Genomic DNA, 18,221 nt, shown 5'->3' with positions numbered 1-18,221 from the left:
GTTATCTCCTGTCCGTAGGACTACTGCAGCTTTTTTAAAGGTTCGACATCTGTAATCCTCTTCGATATATAGCACGGAGCTGTTGTCCCAATCTATTGAATGGTTTGAAGTTGAAAAATGATGTGCTAACCCCGATGTGTCAGTTCTATTATTATTGATATCTCCGACATGTTCTTTCTTTTGGATTTCTAGGCTTCGTGAAGTATGGCCTATGTAAGTCAGTCCGCACGTACATGGTATGCTGTAAACACCTGCATATTTGTAGAAAGCGACGTTATCCTTAGGGGATCTTAATAACTGTCGTGTAGTTATGTAGTTAGGGGTGCGACAAGGATGTATTTTATCTCCATACCTGTTTAACTTGTACAGCGAATACATTTTAAGAATGGCAGGGCTGGAGGAGTCTTCAGTTGGAATTAAAATTGGTGGAAAAAATATTAATAATTTGAGGTATGGAGATGATGCCACCTTGCTAGCAGAATGCAAAGAAGATTTGAAGGAACTTATTATGAAGATTAAAGAAGAAAGTGCTAAATATGGTCTTAAACTTAACCTCAAAAAGATAAAAGTTATGGCAACATGTGAACTTAATGATTTTGAAGTAGATGGGGAGAAAATGGAAGCAGTTAACAATTTTGTGTTCCTAGGATCTCGAATTGATAAAGATGGTTATTGTACCGAAGAAGTTAGAAGAAGATTATTACTCGGAAAAAAAAGCAATGACAAATTTAAGCAAGATCTTTAAAGATAAAGATATTAGTCTCACAACAGAAATCTGAATCGTGAAAGCAATGGTATTCCCTGTGCTGTACGGATGTGAAAGTTGGAGACTCTGAGAAAAAGTGAAAGAAGAAAGATAGATGCATTTGAATTATGGGTTTGGAGACACTAAGAATACCATAGACTGCAAAGCAAACCAATAAATCAGTGATAGACAGAATAAAGCCAGATTGCTCCCTTGAAGTTATAATCATCAAGCAAAAATTGTCATACTTAGGACATTTATTATGATTACAGCTATTTTGTCTGCTTCAGTTTAGGAGTACCCCTGTTTAAATGTCATTGGCTATTTACTCATGGATTCTTAGGGTATTATGAGTGTAGATGTGCTAAAAAGTACATGTAGCCTAAGGAATAGAAAATTGCACATACCTTTTTCTGGGTGTTGTGGCTTTTCCTCAGTCTGCGATGTCGAAAACTGCAGAGTGTGTGTGTGGGGGGGGGGGGTAGGCAGTTTGGTAGAATAAGTTAGAAAAACCCGGGTTTTTTTCCGTAACATAGAAACATATACTTTTATATAGGGTGGGGAAAAAGTGAAAGGGTTAATTTTTTTAAAATAGGGATGGGGAAGGGGAAAGGTGGTTTCCCCTTCCCCATCCCTATTTTAAAAAAGACTGAGGAAAAGCCACAACACCCAGAAAAAGGTATGTGCAATTTTCTATTCCTTAGGCTACATATACTTTTTAGCACATCTACACTCATAATACCCTAAGAATCCATGAGTAAATAGCCAATGACATTTAAACAGGGGTACTCCTAAACTGAAGCAGACAAAATAGCTGTAATCATAATAGTTTATAAAGAGGAGTAACATGGGAGTTTTCCCAGAAATAATATACATACTTAGGACATATTATGTCCGAAGATGATGACGTTTGCTAAAGTTGATGGAAGAAGAGGAAGACCAAGAATTAGATGAGTGGATGGAGTTAAAGAAGCAACTGGAGTCCGCTTTGAGGTTCTGAAAGACACGGTCAGGGGCAGATCGGAATGGAGAGTGTATGTTCATGGAGTTGCTAGGAGTCGGAAACGACTCGATGGATCATAACATACAAACAGTTATGGTAGGTTTAAAAACAACTCGGATGTTAAAAGGCTTCATAATTCTAGCTATTTTGGTGGAAACTGAGCCTGCATAAGGTATGACGATGAATGATGCGTATTGTATCGCCAGAGGTTGTTTCTATAGAGAATTTTATTAATTATATTTTGTGGATAACCATTTTGTGATAGAGTATTTGATATAAGGGAAAGCTCAGCAAGGACGTCCTTTTCTTCTGTGATGATATTTTTGATGATATATGTATAAATGTTTTATCAGAACCATGGTCTAATAAATCCAATATTATATATTCTTTTCAGTGAAATGGATCAAATAATAACTTCATAATAACTCATATTGTTTCTGACATCACTACAAGTTAGGGTTTAGTATCTCTAAAATTATAGAGACATCGGAGCGAAAGTATAAAATCATAGACAGCCATGGACTCAGCTTTCGGTACAGCTATGGATGGAGACTAGCTGTTCCACGATTCCTAAAAGCTATTTAAGATGTTTCATAAATTACAACTCAACTTATAAAAATTCGAATATATGAATGTTCAACTTTCGAGATTCCATAAACCGTATTAATGTGTTGTCTTCTCATTAGAAGATGGCACTTTATATACCTAAATGCATTTTTCCCAAAAATACGCTTGAGTATGTACATCACTGTTTGTTATATCAGTTATTCGGAACTGTAACATCCTGGGTTACAGCATTGTAATTGTGTAAGCTTGTGAATGTAACGGATCCTTTAGTGTAAGAAATATGCTACTTTTTTTTGGAAACGCACATATATATATATATATATTTTTATTTTATTTAATTAAATTAAATTATTAAATTAAATTTAGTAATTAACGATAACGTATAACTAGACTAAAGAAAAGCTTAATGTTTTTATTTTAATTTTTTTACATAATTCGGATTTCACATTGTGTTTCAGAGTATCTCTTATAATGACCTCGCGTACCTAATTGCCTGATATGCGAGATCAGTGGTTCCGTAACGTTTCTTACTGAATAAGTGCTCTAATTTTCATGAACTCCTCTCCTAATAATTATAAAATATTTACAATTAAAATGGTTTTAATCAATATAAAATTTAATTTTATTCATAAAATACTTCAATTAAATTGATAATTAAAATTTATAATTAACTTATAAGGGGCTGTTTTTTTTTTTTTTTTTTTATTCTAAAAGAACTGAGCTCAAAGTTTTATTGTACACTTTTACTTTGCGCCTTTCCGAAAATTCACAAAGTTTTTCCTCAATTTCGAAACGTTTTCCGATAGTTATATTTCATGCTGTCACTTAGTGGCTAATTTATAAAGACATATCATATATACATTAAAGCTGCTCGAAATCACCAATTTCGCTAAGTTGTAAGACCAAATAAGGAAAAATGATTTGTGGTGTTTCTTTCTTTCTTTTTTAGTTTCATTTGTTCATTCCATTACTTAACACCCGCAGCTTTTCTTTTCATTCCCGTAAAACTCACACTGATTATGCTCTTTATAATATATATATATATATATATATATATATATATATATATATATATATATATATATATATATATATATATATATATATATATATATATATATATATATATATATATATATATATATATATATATATATATATATATATATATGACTACTATTATTAACTCGGGATTGGGATATGTTCATTTTTAATATAAACTGACTATAAACCCGAGAATTATAACAAACTGAGATTTATTTGCAAACGCAACATGTTTCGTCGAGATTGACTTCATCAGGCGTTAAGAACATATAAAGATATTAAAAGACACTGAAATAAACATTGAGACACTCTAAAGCTATACAATTATAAAGTTATGATATTCGACTGTAAATTACAGTTATTAGGAACTTGTGCTATAGTCCGTGTTAAAGTTCTATTGTTGTACACTTGTGCGTGTGTGGAACCACGCGATCTCCAGTATCTAATATCATATATATATATATATATATATTATTTCCTCATACAGTTTTCTGCTGCACACATTTTGCTATTCTCATCCCTAGAATCACGCACGACTCACTAATAGTTTTGGAAACACTAAACCATTTGGGAAAGTGTATTAAAGCAACAGCTTTATGCCATCTATATCTCTAAACAGACAACTTCAACAATTTTAAAATAAATCCAGTAACCTACAACTAATAAAATATGTTAGTTTAAATTTTATCAATTGCACAGGACTTAAAGTTCAAATACACAATAAAGGAAAGGTTACTCTTTCACTAACTTTGACCTCTTGACGACCTGGACGAAGTTCTATTGAAAGTTTGCATTGAGTCCAGATAAGACCGCGCTGTGGGAGACTGCGACTTGCTGGGCGTGCAACAGTTACCATGGTAACGACTCGATGAGGAGTTAGGTAATTGCAAGTTGGTGCCGTGTCGCGGACAAGGGCTAATGACGCCGTTACTTCTTGCCTTGTCTTGGGACGAACCGTTCGTCGCCAACAGCGGAGGGAGCCGACGGTGGGCGGTCGGCTGGGAGTTTCGTGATCTAGACATCGGAATTAATCCTCTGGAGTGGCAGCAGAAAATCGGCCGTCTGATCTGCAAATAAACAGAGCGAGTGAGATATTTGGTTGTGCAATAGATGCACTTATACTAAATGAAAACAAGATTTGTGATCGTTGTGTTTCGCTGTTCTTACCACATGGTGGTGTTAGATCTCAATCTTAGATAGGAAAACATTGTTTTCCTTTAGATCCCTTGTTTACTGCTTCAGTAACGAAAAGGAAAAGATGAAGACTAACATATAATTCCTTGATCACGGTGTACATAAACAAAGCCTACTTCTGCTGACAGATGAGACTGTTTTATTGCCCACAAAAGGGTGGTTCAGGTTAAAGAAAATTGTATAATTGTGTATTTTATTGGATTTTTATATACTATACTACCTTATTTCACACATTGCCCGTAATACACAAATGAGCTTATACTATAGCTTCAGAATGTTGACAATTTCTTAAAATTCAATGTGATGTAATGGTCAGAACTGTTATATTTCTTAATGTTGGATACCGTAGTTAAGGAAAAAAATGCTGTCATACTCTGCTATTGTTGAGTATAACAAACAAACAGATAACAGGTGTTAGTGTTATCATACTCATCAAATAGTGACCATGACAGTACAAAAATTATCCATGCATCGAATATAATATACCGTATTTTTCGCCTTATAACACGCGCTTTTTTTTTTTTTTTTTTGTATCTAAAATTTATCTGAAAATGAGGACGCTTCCTATAAGGCGAATGCGTCTTATAAACCTGCGCATCTTACGGTGCGTCCTATACACTGATGTGTTTTTTATGTATATGCGCAGCTACGGTGAGTCATCGCTTGTTGGTATAATGCGTGATCAGTTTGTATAGCTGCACGGTCGTTAACGGTCACACATTTAAACTAGTAATCAATACATTATTATATTGAATTTTTTTATAACACTTTTTATAGCTATACGATTGCGTTTAAGCGTAGTGTGATTGAGTACGCAAAAAAAAGAATGGCAATAGGGCAGCAGAGCGACACTTTGGGCTCTTGCCTACAGAAAACAATGGTACGAACTTGGAGGAAACAAGAGCAGCAATTAATAGAAGCAAATGCTAAAAAACACAATCTCGAAAGAAAACCTACAAAATGGCTATAAATTGAAAATGAATTAAAAACTTGGATAATGGTTCAAAGAAGATCGGTTTCTGCCTATCTACAAAAATGATTATTCAACGAGCAAAATTATTGGTAACAGAAAGAAATATCATCGATTTTACAGGATCGCCATCATGGTGCTTTAGATTTATGAAGAGAAATTATTTATGCATGCGTACAAAAATGGAAATATCACAAAAAAAGCCCGACAAATTCAAAATTAAAATTATTCAGTTTCAGAATTTCATCATAAATACTAGAAAACAAGACAATTTTGAACTTGCACAGATAGCTAATATTGATGAAGTGCCTCTGACTTTTGATGTGCCCTCTAAGAAGACTGTTGAATCCAAAGGTTTAAAAAAATATATTATTGTTAAAACTTCTGGTCACGAAAAAAAACCCAATGTACGGTTGTTTTGTCGTGCTATGCGGATGGAAGAAAATTGCCACCTTTTTTTAATTTTTAAAAAAAAAACAATGCCAAAGAAAAACTTCCCAAAGGAATTTACATTCATATTATCCAAAAGGATGGATGGATGAGGAAGGGATGAAGTTATGGATAAAGAAGGTGTGGTTAGGACTTCCTGGCAATTTACATCAGAAATCTACTTTGTTAGTATGGAATCAGTTTAGATGCCATAAAAACCGAAGCCATTAAGAATCAACTTCGTAAAATAACACAAAAATAGCTGTAATCGCAGGAAGTCTCACTTCTGCGCTTCAACCTTATTAATAAACAAACCATTTAAATGATTTATGAGGGGAAAATAAGTCAATTGGATGCAATCTCCAAATTTTTAGGAAACTTCTACAGGTAGGAGAAAGGAGGCTACAATTTCGCAGATGTGCGAATGGGTAAAGAGTTCATGGAATGAAGTGAAACCCGAAATTATTATAAATCTTTTCAAAGGTGTTAGTAATTCTCTTGACGGTACGGAGGATGACTTATTATTTCAAGACAGCGATGACTCAGTTTCTGATGAAGAATCAGGTTCAGAAAATTTTTGAGAGTGAAGATGGAGATGAATAAAGATTTGAAAAGAAGATTAATGAAATATATATATATATATATATATCCCAAAAATTCGACATGAAAAATGTGATGTATTCCAATGCATCGGTGCGTCTTATAAGGGGAAAAATACGGTATATATGACGACGAAGATATCAAATGCTGTTCCACAAGACATTGTGCAGACTTGAATAAAGCAAGATTTAAAAGTTTAAATAAATTAATGATATTAAAGGTCATTAAAATTGCGTTTTTTTATTATTTAAAGCCAGCATTCCAAGTTCACATGACAGTTAACGCACTTATAAAAATATATTGAAAATGCAGCGGTTACTACACTCAAACCTTGGCTTTATAATTAAATAAGAAAAGTAATTAAAATGACTTTTAATTTCATTATTAAGATATAATGTTCAGTTAACAACTATAAAGTATTATAGTTGTTAATTGATCATTATATCTTTAGATAGTTAAATAGAGATGGGGGAGAACGAATTAGAATATAGAGTTCTGAATGGATTTCATACCGCTCCGAAGTTGGATAATGAAAATACTGATAGTGAAGATTAGAGAAAGTTAAAGCGCAGGAAATTAAGGATTTTTTTAGTATTGCGTTAAATTAAATCATTTTTAAATTGCTTTTTTTTTTGCAGTATTTGCGGTATTCATAATTTCATACTTCGTTCTCTATTTTTCAGTAATAGAAACAATTTAATCTAAAAATGTGACATATTAACTTATTAGATTTCTTGCGGAAATTTAAAGACATGGTATATCCGTCGCATCCTATAAAGTAGTGAGGTATATGACCAATCGGTTTCGTGATGTTCAGAACATCACGTGTTCTCCGTTCAATAAATGTTCAGTTGTTTTAGAAATTGCGCTATATGTCTTGAGACTCTAACAAACTGGATTAAGGAAATTCTACCCCTATAATCTGATTGTATAATTGTACGAGTTGTTTTTTCTCAAAGAAGAGTCATTTATTTAGCAACGTTTCAAGTAGCCCTTTTAAAGAAATATGATGGAATAGACGCTTAAATTCATCTTTTTTTTGTTTGTTTGTTTGTTTCGTTATCTTTAATTATCTTGAAGCATTCTTTAAGGTTATGGCAACTCCCTGATAAGTTACGTAAACGTATGTAACTTATCAGCCCTTTGTTATACGAACAGCAATCTAAAGGGCCTTGAACAACAATGAATGTTTTACGCTTAACATTATCAAATGACCTGCATAATTAACTTATGTTATCATTAATGTTATACGTTCAAAAAACTGTTATTAGAAGTTCTCGGATTGTTTTATGTATTATTATTATTTTTAATTTTCCGCTACATTCATTTTCCTGATTGACGCTGTTAGTAGACAACAAAACATGTAGTGGAGTTTTAGTTTATTTTTACAATATATCTACGAGTAAATCAAGCAGTTTTAGTTTTTCATAGTACAAAATGTTTTATATGATATATACAATGTTTTTTTATTTAATAGCTTATTTTTATATACATAGCGTAGATGTTGCAATTTTTTACTGCATTACGCTCAGTGTTTTATTATATTCTGACGCCCACAAAATGAGAACAAAATATCAAGAAAAGCCTTTAGGAATTTAGAGCTTGGTTGTTTTGAATTACAGCCGAACTATGACGTCAGTGTATTATTATGTCTTCCTGATTCACGAGGGGGGGGGGGGATCTATTTTCTGGTGGAAGACTGTCTTTTCGTATGAGACTAGTTAACTCACCTTCTTTTGAAAAGTCCTTGTAAAGTTCATTCGCTTCTTAGGAAATTCATCGTCGTTACTGACGTAGCCGAAGACTTCGTGAATCTCCTTTCAGACCAAAGGAAAGAGGAGGCACCCTGATTGCGACTACTTGTCAATTCCCCTATCACTAGTCTTTCAGTCATTTGTAATACATATTTGTGTCACCAACTATTTGATACAACACAAAACTATTGTTGTGATTCTTTCAATTTTTATTTATCTTGGTGCATTTTATCTATTTTTTTCTCATGATCTTTGATAACACATAGCATCGATAGAGTACCGATAGTAGTTTGCTATTTGGTATGGTTAATATTGTTGGTGGTCACCAGAGTAACTGTATGGTTGTTAAATGATAGATGTGGTAAACACAGACAGTTCGCTTTTTATTGTTGTGTGTTATCTCTGAATGGTATTTTAAAGAAACATGCCTACCAATGTAATTTTTCGTTACTTATCAGATTTAATTTTATATTAGATTTTTATGCCCAGATTTTGCAACGATTACTTGAGTTGCGAAATTAAAAAAAAAAAAAAACGACATTTACAAAAAGTCACGACTAAACCAAGATGATTGTGTGGAATGTAGCCAGAAATCTTAAGAAACAGGTGTTTTCGCATTTTTGCTCCTCTCAGAAAGGGAAAAGGATGGGGAAAAACAATTTCAGTAGATGTATGTGCGGAAACCTGCGTTTGTTGAAATGCAATTTTGCGTTAAACCAAGCAGAATGCACGAACCCGAAGCCGCTGATGACTAACTGAAGTTGACCACACGTGTTGCATGCAATATTTGCGTGACTAGTGATTGATATTCACTAGCACGACTACCAAGGGAAATTAAAAACGGATACGGAAGTCTAACAGTTTCTTGTTGTTAGATGAGGCGTTATAGAGATCCAAATTCCGTATTAATGTAGTTAATTAACAAAGTTGAGCGAAAAGAAATTAGTTTTTCCGTGAAATATTATATATATATATATATATATATATATATAAATATATATATATATATATATATATATATATATATTTAAAAAAAATGGATTTAATGACTTAAAAACCGAGATTACTTATAAAGATTTAATTTGAAAATGCAGGTAAGAAATCGCCACACATAATTGATACATAAAAAACATCGTTTTTTATGTATCAATTATGTGTGGCGATTTTTTACCTGTATTTTCAAGTTTTTAGATACTTCAATGTTTATTACTATTCTCTTCCTTTAAGAATACCTCATGAAGGCTATTATAAGCCGAAACTAGTTGTATTAATCTTATTAAATCTTTATAAGTAATCTCGGTTTTTAAGTCATTAATTCTATTTTTAAAAATGTATCACAACAACCGAGTTGAAGCATATAATCACACACACACACACACACACACACACACACACACACATATATATATATATATATATATATATATATATATATATATATATATATATATATATATATATATATATATATATATATATATATATATATATATATATGACTTGCAACACTTGGCGCAAACTTGACTTGTTTGTCTGTTTGCTTACCTGGGAAATGGAGTAAAACCAGGTTTAAAATAGCTTGGTATCTTTAACATTTATTATACCCAAGGTAAAATACTTTCTATATATATATATATATATATATTTATTTATTTATATAATCATCTCAATGCGATAGTGATTGTATTAAAGGCAAGGGGCCACTACCCAGACCGGTTTCGACCTTTATTGATGTCTCATCAGTGGGAGCCAGGCTAGAAATACCAAGATTTTAGTAATATAGAGCTTATAAGTATTTTACCAGAACAAGTTACCATAAGGTGTTTTAACCTTATTAAATAAAAATCTCAGGAGGAGATATAAATGTAGAAAGTATTTTACCTTGGGTATAATAAATGTTAAAGATACCAAGCCCTTGCCTTTAATACAAAGCATCATACATCTTCTCCAGAAGATGTGCTTTGCATTAAGGGTAAATATTAAGATTAGTGATCAGAGCTTATTCTACTTTTACCATGAGTTGCCTTGGTCTTGCACTACGTGCAGGGTCAGCTAGACTTGCAACACTTGCAGGCGCAAACTTGACTTGTTTGTCTGTTTGCTTACCTGGGAAATGGAGTAAAACCAGGTTTAAAATAGCTTGGTATCTTTAACATTTATTATACCCAAGGTAAAATACTTTCTATATATATATATATGGCGATCAATTTTTACTCAGTTGTGATACATTTGAAAAAAATAGATTTAATGACTCCAAGACCGAGATAACATATAAAGATTTTAATGATAAATACTACTAGTTTTGGCATATAGCAGCCTTCTTCAGGTATTTATAAAGGAAAGGAATACTAATAAACATTGAATTATTTAAACAAACTGGAAATTACAGGTACAAATTGCCTCACATAATCGATACATAAAAACGTTGTATTTTTCAAGTTGTTCCAACTGGCGTGCCATTGTTTGTTGCAATTGTGCGTGCAAGTTCACGTGAACGCCAATATCGAATAACTGCAGCATGGCTATCTGGGATGTTATAACTTAAATTATTATTTAAGTGGACCGGGTTCAGTAGGATTTCCCTTCATTCTACGATTTTCCTTTCAAACTCATCTTCACAGCGAAAAATATTTTCTGATCTATTCCAGCATACAGAGTGGCTTTGTTGGTCATCATTAGGATTATTTGAAAAAAGAACATGACTGGATAACGCAGTTGCATGAGATCTTTTGTATGAGATGTCTCTCTTATGCTCTTCTATGCGTTGTTCAATAGATTTGTTAGTTTGACCAAAGTATGGGATATTGCAATCACACCACAATTTATATACTCCAGGGTACTTAAGGTTGTGATGAGTAGGTTTTGGATGGCTGATTAGAGAGCGGATTTTTGGAAGTGTGGTGAAGAAGGTCCTGATATTATATTTTTTAAGGACTTTAGCTATTTTCTTAGAGACTGTGCTAATGTATGGAATGGAGATGCTACCTTTAAAATTAATAGTCTCTGTTGTGCACTGCTTAGGAGGGTTCAGAAGAAATTTCTTAATTGTTTTTTCAGAGTATTCATTTTGTTTAAAAATAAGAGTGAGGTGATTCATTTCTTTTTGTAGTTCATCTTGTTCATTTAAGAGAGAACGTGCTCTGTGTCCTAAGGTAGATATAATTCCAAGTTTTTGTGGTGGAAAATGATGAGAAAGATTATGCAGATATCTATTGGTATGCGTAGGTTTTCTGTACATAGAGATTTTTAATCTTTCAGAGCATCGTGTAAGCATAACAAAATGAAAATACAAAGGAATTTTAAAAGAACATTGAAGAAAATAGGATTGAAAATAAACAGGTTAGTTTTCTTCAAACGTTGTAAGTTCCATGCAGTTTTTCCCAATTTCATCTCTTTTAAAGAAAAGATAACAACGGAACGCGCTAAAAGAATCTATCGTAAAGCTAAAATGGATCTCCTCAGCGAAAGAATTACAGACACAAAACGTCGTTTAGCTTTTTTGTTCAGCACTAAAAGATCTTTAACTCAAAAACTTGAAGAAATTATGGATAATGTTAACTTACATGATTTTATCATTAACAGTGAAGCACAAGCCACACGAATACAAAACAAGAATAAATACACTCTTATCAAGAAATTTAATAATCTAATAAGGACACAAAACAGATCTGGTCATAGTGATGCCCGTATTAATCCTTAAAAGGTTGTAGTGAACAAATCTTCTCATATGTTAACGGATGCAGAAACGAATATTCTTAGCAAAGGTCTCAATTTTATTCCCTCACCAAAATTTATCCCTAAAGAATCTCTTCTTACAAAAATAGAAAAAGCAAGTTCACTCATTCCTAATCATTTGGCAAAACTTCTTCGTATTGAATCGATTTTTATTATAAATAATGCCAAACCTCCAACAGATAATATTTCAGTGGCTGAAAGAAAAGCCCTAAAAAATCTAAAACAGAACAGTAACATTATTATTTTACATGCAGATAAAGGCAACTCTACGGTCATCCTCAACTCTTTAGATTACCACAACAAAATGCTTCAATTACTTGAAGATAGTTCAATATATTCAGTTCTTCAGGAAGATCCTTCAAGAGAATTACAAAACCGTACAAACAACTTGTTAAAGACTGCGAGTGAACTTCCTCATAATGTTCGCCTCTCTTTACGCTCTCTACATCCTCTTATCCCACGCATCTATGGAGTTCCAAAAATTCATAAAGAAAACATCCCTCTTCGCCCAATTGTGGAAGGAATTGATTCACCTACATATAAACTTTCAAAATATTTATCAAAGTACCTCAAGTGTTTCTCCAATAAATCTTCATCTTTCATCAAAAACACCACAGATTTTGTTTCTCATATTAAAGATATTCCCATCGATGATAATGATATTCTAGCTAGTTTTGACATTATATCTTTATTTACTAACGTTCCTATGGACGAGGTACTTACATTACTACAGGACAAATTATCCAAAAAAAATGTTCACTTTATTAAAGCATTGCATTCATTCTGGTTACTTCAGATATAAGGACTCCATTTACCAACAAAAACAAGGCCTGGCAATGGGCAACCCTTTGTCCCCAGTGCTAGCTAACATCTTCCTTGAAGACTTTGAAAAGAACGCCATATCTTCCTTCTCATTTAAACCAAAAGTTTGGAAAAGATATGTTGATGATATATTCATTATTTGGAATCACGGGCACACAGCTCTCACAGATTTTGTTCGTCATCTAAACATCCAACATCCTAATATAAAATTTACTGCTGATATAGAAAATAATAACTCTTTATCTTTTTTGGATGTTATGTTTACACGATGCTCTGAAAGATTAAAAATCTCTATGTACAGAAAACCTACGCATACCAATAGATATCTGCATAATCTTTCTCATCATTTTCCACCACAAAAACTTGGAATTATATCTACCTTAGGACACAGAGCACGTTCTCTCTTAAATGAACAAGATGAACTACAAAAAGAAATGAATCACCTCACTCTTATTTTTAAACAAAATGAATACTCTGAAAAAACAATTAAGAAATTTCTTCTGAACCCTCCTAAGCAGTGCACAACAGAGACTATTAATTTTAAAGGTAGCATCTCCATTCCATACATTAGCACAGTCTCTAAGAAAATAGCTAAAGTCCTTAAAAAATATAATATCAGGACCTTCTTCACCACACTTCCAAAAATCCGCTCTCTAATCAGCCATCCAAAACCTACTCATCACAACCTTAAGTACCCTGGAGTATATAAATTGTGGTGTGATTGCAATATCCCATACTTTGGTCAAACTAACAAATCTATTGAACAACGCATAGAAGAGCATAAGAGAGACATCTCATACAAAAGATCTCATGCAACTGCGTTATCCAGTCATGTTCTTTTTTCAAATAATCCTAATGATGACCAACAAAGCCACTCTGTATGCTGGAATAGATCAGAAAATATTTTTCGCTGTGAAGATGAGTTTGAAAGGAAAATCGTAGAATGAAGGGAAATCCTACTGAACCCGGTCCACTTAAATAATAATTTAAGTTATAACATCCCAGATAGCCATGCTGCAGTTATTCGATATTGGCGTTCACGTGAACTTGCACGCACAATTGCAACAAACAATGGCACGCCAGTTGGAACAACTTGAAAAATACGTTTTTATGTATCGATTATGTGAGGCAATTTGTACCTGTAATTTCCAGTTTGTTTAAATAATTCAATGTTTATTAGTATTCCTTTCCTTTATAAATACCTGAAGAAGGCTGCTATATGCCGAAACTAGTAGTATTTATCATTAAAATCTTTATATGTTATCTCGGTCTTGGAGTCATTAAATCTATTTTTTTCAAATATATATATATATATATAATGGGCATGAGTTACCTTTGAATAATGTTGTCAGGCACATCATTATGCTCATGTCAGCTAGAATAGCGACCTATCCAAAACTATAAATAACAAACACTCTATTGTTATCATATTTACAGCTCGCATATTTTAGTAGCAAACACAATAAGTAGATTGTTATTTTAATAGATGATTATGCTAGAGAAATTAAAACAACATCAGTCCCTATGTATAGCAACTTCTTCCTCTCTTACACACACATACACATGCGTGCGAAAAGTTGAAAGCCTATAATAAGCTGGTCTCGTGGTGCATTCATATTTACAGTAATTCATATTTATGAATTACGTAAAGCTGAAGTAATGAAAACTGGATAAACTAAATTAATTACTGTATAGAAATAAATAAATGAACAGCATATTCTACTGTGTATATTTTTGAGAACCTGAATATTAAAAATTAGAACATGTTGCATATTATATTTTACTTAATAGTTTCTAGTGGGTGAGGAGAATATCAGTAACAAACGATCATCGCTCAGTTCAGTTTATAAAAATGCAATGTTCATTAATTCAGAGACGAAGTACCAATGTTACATCGAACACGTATTGGAAAAAAAACTCGTCTGTTTTAAATCCACAGTAGATTAACATCTAATAATACTTATTGTTTCATTATCTATCTATCCAGCCGGTTGTAAGAGTACTGTAAAACAATTCTGATTTCCCTTTAATCAGTGGGCGATAGTAGCATTTTTAACTAAATTGTGCTGTGCTTATCCGATGCAGTCTTCTGGTTCAAACAACCTTTAGTGATCTTCCGGACTGCCATTGGTAGAGAACAAGGTAACTGCAGATAACTGTGTGGACTCCATGTCATTTCAGTGGGATATGCTTAAGTTAAATAAACACATCTCTGCCGACTGTCTATGCTTCACAAACTTGGGATTCATTTGTTAATGTTTGATACTGTTAGAATCGAAAGTACTGTATTTGATTAGCCTTTTGTTATATTGCCTTTTCCTATTAACAAGATTTCCGCAATCGCCATAGCACTAGATGGAAGTGGTATAAATCGTATATACTTTATATAAACATTTTTATTTCTGTATCAAATAAGTTAAAGTTCACACTTCATTGAATACTAAATATGCGCATCATGTTATCAAAAGAAACTTCCGTTGTCAAAAGAAATAGCACTGGTACTGTAACTGCATTTGATCATTTTAAATATGATTCATTCTCGATTGTTCCGATTAATGGGAAGGTGAAAACGTTGAATTAAATAAATAAAATAAGATACGCGCGAAAAAAATTATTTACGTATAAAAAAAAAATCAGAAAGTGTGCAGGTGATTGCGTCAACGAACCAAATTATACTCGGAAATAGTTCCATGCCTAAAGCGGGAGAAAGAAGCAAAAAAAACCGCCTGTTTAAGGCAATTGAGACGTCACGAGTGTTCCGTCTATCCAGTTAAACCTTTCAGCCGTAGTTTTATTGAACCCATCATTCTTGTGCGCAACCAGTCTTCGGGTACTGTGCTAATATTGTTAGTACAACTGCACTGACAGCATTGCTAGCGAACGTAAGGTTGTTTTATAGCATGTTTCTTTCAGAAGATGAACATGTCTGCCGTCAGGGTGTATATTCATATTAACGATTATTAAAAGTTATCGCATAGAGAACGTCATGAAACAGCCCATGTTAAAATAATGTAAATAAAAATCTTCTGGAATGGAAAATTTTAAATAAATAAAATAAGACAACTACAACAATAATAATAATAAATAAAACTAGATAATCCACATCAGTAGTGGACGGTATTGAATGAAATATACTGAACCAGAATTTGTATTAACTTTTATGCACATATTGGAGTAGCCTGACTGGAACAATATTAACACGATGGAGATACTCTTCGTGAACTTCCAATGAGGCCCTTCTACCTTATATCGTTCTTAAAGCCTCTTTTATCCTTTGTTAAATGATATCTCAGGAATGAGTCTCCTTCTCCTTTGATATGTATATCACGGTGGCAATCGATCAATTTCTTTGCATATCCCGGTAACATTCACAAGTAAGTAACTATAGTGCTTTCTTTATCCCCTCTGCCCTTTTGAGCTCTTCCATTCTTTCTTCACTTGCCTCTCTCTGTTAAGCAACAAAGCCTTTTCTGTTCAAAAATATAAACAAATAAAGTCTATTGGCTTAGAACTTATTTCTAAGGTTGCCTATCTTTTGGTTTTGCCTTTTCCTTTTTCGTTAAGTTTCGTGAAAATTACGTATGCATATTATGAAATCTGTTCTGGCTGGACAGAATTTTACTGAAATTTATGCAGGATTTTTATTAAAATATTAATTTTCAGTTGGGCAACTTATTGGCAAAATTTGGCAAACGATTTAAATGACAAAGTAATTATTCACTGTTTTTTTTTTTTTTTTTTTTTTTTTTTTTTTTTTTTTAATGTCAGTCCGAGAGCCTCCGTAGTTCAGTCGGTTTCGATGATGCTCTTTGGTTGGAAAGACCTGGATTTGAATCTCATATAGGATACGAAGACCTTTTAGCTGACCTTTTCATTATAGGTGAGTTAGCCGGTCTCATACGCAAGTGGAAGGGATTTTCTCCATGAAACTTTCGTCCTGCAGACTGGCTAGAAAGACACACGCATTATACAGACATTGGATATTACTGGAATAAGGATTAACCACATATTCCGTTGGATCTTGTTTCGAAAGCCTGCAATTGTTACAGTGGGTCTTTCTTTGCGCAAGTGTAAAACAGACAGATGTCAATTCCACTCACGAAAGATTGATAATGTGTAGTACATTAGTATACTGTGAATGGGTTCTACATAAAGTTTTTTCGTCTTTACGTCTCCATTGTACGGAGTGATCTCGCACCGTGTAATGAAAATGATCTATCACGTAAAGACTTTCGCGAATACCCATGCAGTCGATCTACCGGGCCGACTAGATGGATTGAATTAAATTATGTACTTGGAATAGTTACTAAAATTTGTAGTTATAGCAGTTTTGATTTTAGTCATACCATTTTACTGGAAAATGTTTTAGGTTAAGTATATTGACCTAAAACGGCGCTTTTTCTCTATACGTATACAAAACATCTCTCCCTCTCTCTCTCTCTCTCTCTCTCTCTCTCTCTCTTCGAGAAAGAATTAGCTATCTTTAAGTATAGCCTGCTAATGTGGCTGTATATTATTTTTATTATTCCAACATTTATTCCTACTCACGGTACTAAAAGGTACTATAAGGTTCCAAATTTTCTTGTGTGAATCCCTGGGATTCACATAAATAAATAAATAAATGAAAAATCTTCACTTAAATTCCGTCTCGTGAAATCTGTCATGACGAACAAAGTATAACTTAATCTCTCCGATTTTTAGATTTCCTAAGAAATTTCTCTCCTGCAAGATTAAAAATAACATTTAGCGGGAAAAAGAAGAAAAAAAATAACGTTATACTCATCGATTTCTTAACAATGGGCTGTTGCACGCTGAGAGTGTTAATGACAGATCTTTCAGAATGCAAACAAATAATTAGATTTATTGTTTGTAAATTTGAATGTTAAGTTAAATATTGTTTGGGAATATTTGAAAATTAAGTTAAATAGAAATTATTTAACTTTTAAAACTAAAACAAAATATCTATAGTGGCTGCTTTATCGAATTCGAAAACTTAAGTAACGAAGTGTGCCCTCTCAATTAGGTTAAAAAAAATAAAATAAAAAACCTTCATAAATACACAAAAGCCGTACGTGCCTAATAGCGTCTTAATCCCTCTCCTCTCCATTAATCTGCACTAGAAGATAAACATGCACGCGCACACATTAATTAGAGGAGCAGGAAACGTAAGAATTTCAAAAGGCAATAATAATAATAATAATAATAAAAGATGTTAATATTCAGATAGGTGATAACCCTGTCTCAGTCTGGACAGCGCATTGTTAAAAAAAAAATAATTTTTTTTTTTAAATGAAAACTAGCGCGATTCGCACGTGGAGCTCTAACGTGATGAAGAATTCAAAACGCGACTTACGTCCG

At 32.9% G+C, this 18,221-nt stretch overlaps 1 protein-coding gene across 1 annotated transcript in view; it reads right to left on the bottom strand.

Moving 5' to 3' along the window:
- LOC150101111 (putative 3',5'-cyclic phosphodiesterase pde-5) overlaps nt 1-18,221 on the bottom strand; it is a 250,271-nt gene that overhangs the window by 178,960 nt on the left and 53,090 nt on the right. The window contains exon 2 of the mRNA XM_090401842.1: nt 4,108-4,426. Within this exon, the coding sequence (XP_090257968.1) occupies nt 4,108-4,426 (319 nt within the window). The remainder of the gene's footprint in view (nt 1-4,107; nt 4,427-18,221) is intronic.

Source organism: Typopeltis vanoorti, chromosome 12 (genome assembly GCF_054136105.1).
Source record: "Typopeltis vanoorti isolate ZY-2024b chromosome 12, IOZ_Tvanoo_1.0, whole genome shotgun sequence".
In the NCBI taxonomy this organism is placed as follows: domain Eukaryota; kingdom Metazoa; phylum Arthropoda; class Arachnida; order Uropygi; family Thelyphonidae; genus Typopeltis; species Typopeltis vanoorti.
The sequence above is the reverse complement of the archived record's forward strand: the minus strand, read 5'-3'. Positions and strand labels throughout refer to the sequence as shown.